At 58.6% G+C, this 6000-nt stretch overlaps 2 protein-coding genes across 2 annotated transcripts in view; both read right to left on the bottom strand.

Annotated features, from left to right (window-relative positions):
- The window catches only part of LDBPK_231570 (dynein heavy chain, putative), a gene marked incomplete at both ends in the record, with an annotated part of 14274 nt that extends 12274 nt beyond the window's left edge, over positions 1–2000 (bottom strand). Inside the window, one exon of the mRNA XM_003861002.1 lies at positions 1–2000. This exon is cut by the window's left edge and continues 12274 nt beyond it. Coding sequence (XP_003861050.1) covers positions 1–2000 — 2000 coding nt within the window.
- Positions 2001–5085: 3085 nt separating this feature from the next.
- Positions 5086–5994, bottom strand: LDBPK_231560 (lathosterol oxidase-like protein; the record flags this gene model as incomplete). Its single annotated transcript, XM_003861001.1, has 1 exon — positions 5086–5994. One exon carries the CDS (start codon positions 5992–5994, stop codon positions 5086–5088), a length of 909 nt encoding a protein of 302 aa, XP_003861049.1.
- Between the last annotated feature and the right edge of the window lie 6 nt (positions 5995–6000).

Below are 6000 nucleotides of genomic sequence, written 5' to 3'. Positions count from 1 at the left end.
GTCACCGCGTCAAAGGCGGCAGTGATGATCTGACGCATCATTACCGCGAAGTTGTCGATGTCTGTCTTGAGGGCGCGGTAGTCGTCCACCCATTGTGTCGCCTTGACATCGAGCACGTTGTACGTGAAGTGACGTAGCACCTCCATTTTAGCCTTGAAGGCACGCTGGATGTCCATCAGCTGCGACTCCAGCTCAGGGCCCTTATTACCACGAAAGATGGGTAGCTTGCCTTCGAAGAGGCTGGCCGGCAGCCGTATCACGCCGTCCAGCTCCGGTACGCTGAGCGGGGAACCGGCAGGAAGCTGTTCCCGCACAAGCCCCGACAACTTGGTTCGGCGGCTCATGCGGCGATGGGAGGCGACGACGTTGCTGCAGCGCGCAATCGACATGGACACCGCCCCGTTCCCGCCGGCCTCGCCATCCGCCGTGCCAGTGAAGCCGAACTGGAGCTGGCTGAGGCAGATCTCTCGGAGGTTTTGGCACCGGTGGCGCACGAATCCGTCCATCTCGTTCAGGAACGACTCGTCAAGCTCCAGCTTCTCGCCTTTCTCAATGCGAAAGCGGCGCCGGGTAGCGACCAGCATGAGACGGCACTCCGTCAGCCACGCCTCACCAGCAACCATACTCTCCTCCAGCGCTTTCATGCTTTCTGCGACGTCGCCGGCGAAGATGGCACGCACGTTGATGCGGCTGCTGCACCTACCGATGATCTCGCTCGATACCATGCGCAGCAGCCGTGTGATGTGCTCCTTCTTGTAGAACTTGGAGAAGATCAAAATCAGCTGCACATTCTTGAGAACGTCCTGCACCAAGTGCGGGATGTCGCGCAGCTCCGCCTTGGCAAGACGCTCACACGGCTCGATGAGCGTGCACAGGTAGCGCAGGTTGTCGTACGCCTCCTCGGTTCCGCGCTCAATGTCGGTGCGAAGGCCGAGAAAGGGTTCGAGATAATAGAAAGACTTCGCGTCCTTCAGCACCTTCACGACAGCCGCCACATCGTCACGGTTCAGCTGCAAGCGAATGCTGCCCAAGTCTCGCGCCCGCGCCCGCCAGTACTGAATCTCCTCCAGCGGGCCGGCATGGCCTTCGTCGTCGGTGCTGGCTGTGTCGCGCTGGCTGACGACAGCCTTGATCTGCCGTGTCCAGTGGATCACCGTGGCCTCGTAGCGCTGCACGAGTTCGTGGTCTGCGTACGTGTCGCTCTTGGCGCCAGCGGCCAGGTCACCTGGCACGTAGAGCACTGTTTGCCCCTTCAAGCTGTTCACGTCCTCGACCACAGTTGCCATGAAGCGGTGCAGCGCCGTGTGCACATCCTTCTTGATGCTCGTCGGCCACTGGTTGTGCAAGAACGTCGGCAGAATCGTCTGGCGCACGGTGCGCAGGAAGCTGTCCAGTAGGTAGTTACCTCGGAACGTGCCCCACATGACGTAGTTCTCCAGCGTCTCGCGCAGCAAAGGCTTTTCAGCGTCGAGGCGCACAAAGTAAAGCACGTCCGTGCTAGCACCGGTCAAGTTGCCGCGGAGGGAGAGCTCAGGAAGGCCAGGGACGATCTGCAACTGCGGGGGCTGCGGTCCGCTAGAAACGCCCCAGTCGCTTCCATTCGAGGCTCGGCTACCGTCGGCGCCGGTGAAAGCAAAGTACGAGGACGCGGCAGTGCCGTCAACACAGTCTTCATCATCGCTGTCGGGGTGGCTGCGGTTGAGACCTATGCCGCTGCCTTTCGTCTGCCGCCGGGAACTCAGCTTGGAATTTCTGGCACTGCTGCCGTTGTTGAAGGTGCGACGGCCCGCAGCTGAGCGCCGCTGGTGAGCAGCCGTCACGGCGGGTTCGGCGTAGTAAGCGAACAGCACACGGTACTGCGCGTCTTCGCCCATGAGGAACTCATTGATCAGAAAGTAGTGGTGATCTACGAGCTCGCTGGCTATGGTACATCCAAGGGTGTCCTGTAGGCGCCGCTCCACCCACTGCACGCAATCCTGATTCGCCTCTGTCATTGCCATCTTCGTCTTCCTGGGGTGGCGGAGGGATGGAGGCAGGGGTGCAGTGCGGTGCGGCCGTGAGCGGCAGCCCTTGTGAATCTAAAGGCTACAAGTGAGCCACGGAGCGAAAAAAGAAAGAGGGGCCCTGTGGCGGAGGAGGAGGCGAGAGGGGAGTCTGGCAGGCCGTACGCCACAACCATGCGCACGCACGCGCCAAAGCGGGCAGCAGAAGATCGAATGAAAAGGAGGACTGCGCACCCGCACGCCGGCGCGCATGTGTCTGCGTGTTGGGTGTCCCCGTCGCTACTTGCGCGGGCGCGGAGAGAAAACAGAGAAACCAACGAACAAAGAAAGAGAGGAGGGAGGGGGAGGGGGCCGTGTGGTGAGCTCTTGTTTTCGCTCTTGCCGAGCGGCTGATGATGGATGCGTTCGTGGGTGGGTTACAAAAGGAGGCGCGGCACGAGAGAGCGAGTAGGCAACGCACGGCTCCTCAACTTTCTGCCTCTCCTGAATCGTCGCCTCCGGCCTCTGATACGTCACAGTACTGCGCAGCAAGGCACGACTGCCGCTGCCTTCTCGGTTGCCGCTTCGCGTTGATTTCTCTGCAGTGCTGAGAAAGTGAGATCAGCCAGTTTGCAGCTCGCACTGCACGCGTCTCTTCCGGCCCGCTTTCTATAATAGTGGATGGCTGCGTGTCCTCGTGGACCTGCTGCTGCTACTGCTGCTGCTGCCACTACACGGACGGCAATACGTGTAGGCATACAGAGACAGACGGGCACTCACACTCAACCACGGAAAATGTGGCGGGTGCACAAGCGCAGATCCAACAAATAAAAGCAAAGAAGAAGAGTATGCGCGCTTGAGAGAGTGAGCGATGAAGTGACAGGTTAGAGAGACACGCGTACGCCTCTCCACAGTGCTTGCGTGCGGTGCCGTGTGCGTGCGGTGGTGGGAGCGCACTGCACCGCCAAGCCGGGACAATAAAAAAAAAGAAGAGCTGCGCGGGCGTTCATGAACGCGGGGGAGGGAGGAAGAGGGGGGCCATACGCGCCCGTGAGTGCGCGGGTGTGAAAGACGCAGTGAAGAGGGTGGGAAAAGGAGGGAAGAGATGGCAGCACGAGAGAAAGGGAGAGAGAGATGCAGCAGCAGTCGACTGGCGAAAGGCCCAACTCGCACGTCGCCCGCTCATACGCACACGAAAGAAAAAACAAGAGAAGGGGTATGAGAGAGGCATAGAGGCGAGAAGGTGGTGGTGCAGCAGCACTGACGCAATGCCGCCTTCCCCACCCCCCCCCACACACACACACACTCCGCCCAGTCCATCTTGCGCACTGCACGCGGCATACGCCTCTCCAAAAGAAGAGGAAAAAGACAGGTGCGATGAGCTCGACGAGGATACAGACGCCGCAGCGCTGGGAGGAGGAGGAGGAGGAGTAGTGCCCTCGCCCCTTCTCTCTCGCCCTCCCTGCGCGTCTGTGCGCACTTTCTTATCTTTGGCTTGCGCGCGTATGCGTGTGCGTCTGTGTATTCATTCTTACATGTCATGTCTGCATGGGGCTTCCTCTTCCCTCCCTCCTTAGATATAAGTTGGTGTTTTATCGGCATTTCTTTGGTGTGCGGAGGAGAGGGAGGGAAGGGGACATCGCCGTCGCTCGCCCGCCGCGACAACGGAAGGGAAGAAGAAAAAGGAAGCAAAATGAGAGGGCGGCGAAAACGCCTGCGCTCCCCACACGGGGAACGGAAGAAGAGAGGGGGAGGCAGGCGCAGCGTGGTCTGCCATTGTCAAGACCGAGTTCATATGCGCCGCTACCCTTCACCTGCGCGCCCTTCCTCTTCTTCGTCTTTCGGTTGTGAAAGGACGCCGAAAGCCTGTCCGTGAAAAAGCGCAAGAGTGCTCGCCTGCATGTGCAACCTCGAAAAAGAAAAAGGTAGAGGAAGGGGTTGGGGCAGGAGACACGATGCTGGCAGACGAGACGCGAAACGGAGGACAGTGACTAAGAAAAGAGAGCAGAGGTACAGGGGAGTGTAGTGTGTGCAGCTGACGGTAATCAACGCGGATGCTCACTCTCGAAGCGCTGGCACAGCTCTCATATGACCTCCCACCACCGCCCCACCCCCTCTATATAGTATCGTACCCCTCAGCAGAGGAGGAAAGACCGAAGAGCAGGCAGGGCGGAGCATAGCACGGCAGAGAAGAGCCAGAGACGGAGGTGGGGGGGGTCTGGAGTGGAGCAGAGCGGGCAAAGGACGAAGGGAAAGACCGTTGAGGCAAAACAGCAGTTAGAGAAAAAAGAGGACGAAAGCAAAGGCAAACATACCAAAGGAAAACGTGTGTGTGTGTGTATGTGTGTAAGGGACGGGATGGAGACGGCGGTGGCGGTGGCGGTCGGTAGGGGAGGGGTAGCTGAAGTGTCCACTCTCACGCCTGCGAAAAGAGGGTGGAGTGTGCGTGGCACATGCGTGCCAGCTGACGTACGCCTCCCCCTCCCCCCTTCCTACGTCCATATTCGCACACACGCACAGAGAGCAACATGCAAACAAAGAGGAGGCGAGCAAAGGAATGCGTGAAAAGGAGAGGACGCGCTCAGAGCGCGCGGCACACGCATGCAGGCAGGTCGAAAACAGAGAGAGAGACGTACACCAGGTCCACCGAAACCCGCATCCTCTTCGAATTAACTGGCAGTCCACCATCCCCTCCCTTTCACGCTTTTCAGTTTTTGCGCTCTCGCCAACACTGGCTGCCGTTTGCTTGATGTTGCTGATGTTGTAACAACTGTAGAGGAGGGGGAAGGACGGAAGAAAAGAAAAGACGGCGACTGAGCCGCGCGCACACACAAGAAATACTAGAGAAGTACAAGGGGCCTCGCCCAGAGACGCATGCGCCCATTCGCGCGCAACTGCCCTACACGCATGCCCCTCCGTCTTCCATCAACGGCCGACGGCATACGAAGACATGACCAGTCAGGGCGCGAGAATGGCGTGGGCGTGAACGTGAGCGTGACGGTGTCCAAACCCCATCTTCTCGGAAACATAAAACAAAAAGCACAAGAAATTTATATGCTTCACTATAGCGCATGCGTGCTCGATAAGGTGGCCGATCCTTCTCTTATGCGCCCACCTTCTTTGAGCGACGCGCGGCGGCCTCCTCCTTGAACCGACCTGCCAGGAAGCCCTTCTCCTCGTGATATGACTCGTACACGGGGTCCACATACTTGGGATCGCCAGCGCGCAGCAGGGACGATAGGTGATGCGTCTGCTCGGCAGGGCGGTACGATCCACCCAGGCGGTCCCATATAGTCGTGTACTGGCCGTAGTCGCAGTTGGACAGTTCGTGGTGGATCGTGTGATGGCCAGTTGTGTTGATGAAGTGTCCACCAAAGTCAACCTGGTCGTGGATCGAGATCGTCCAGAAGTTCACCGCCAAGAATAGCACAATGAAGAGGATGTTGTGGAGGGGAAATAAATAGACAAAGACGTAGTACGGAACGCCCTGGCCGAAGCCGTCAACAGGGTTAAAGGCGTGCGACGAGAAGGGCGTTGTGTACTTGTATGTGTGGTGCAGTTTGTGCACGTGCTTGTAGATTATCGGGTGGTGCAGCCCACGGTGGAAGCAGTACACCATGAAGTCGGTAAAGGCGAAGAACAGCACAGGCGACATCAGGAAGTACGCCCAGCCGTAGTCGGAGATGTTGTAGTACAGCTTGCTGTACCCACGGTGCGAGAAGGTGGCCGCCGGCATCATCAAAAACGCCATGAATGGGATCGAGCACACCGCAATCCAAATCTCGTGCCGCACCTGCTCATGCAACTCGCGAGCATCGTCGGGATCGATCGTCTTGGGAAAGAACTGTCGCTTCAACTTGCGAAAGTACGTGAAGTAGGAGATGGAGGCGAAGAACAGGTACATGGAGATGCCGCCACTGGTGAGGATAAGCCAGAAGACAAGCATCTGATGCGTCATCTTCTCCCGGTCCACCGGGATGACGGAGGTGAACAGGCGAAAGGCGAAGTCCATGCTTTC

The sequence above is a fragment of the Leishmania donovani genome, chromosome 23, assembly GCF_000227135.1.
Source record: "Leishmania donovani BPK282A1 complete genome, chromosome 23".
Classification (NCBI taxonomy): Eukaryota; Euglenozoa; class Kinetoplastea; order Trypanosomatida; family Trypanosomatidae; genus Leishmania; species Leishmania donovani.
The sequence above is the reverse complement of the archived record's forward strand: the minus strand, read 5'-3'. Positions and strand labels throughout refer to the sequence as shown.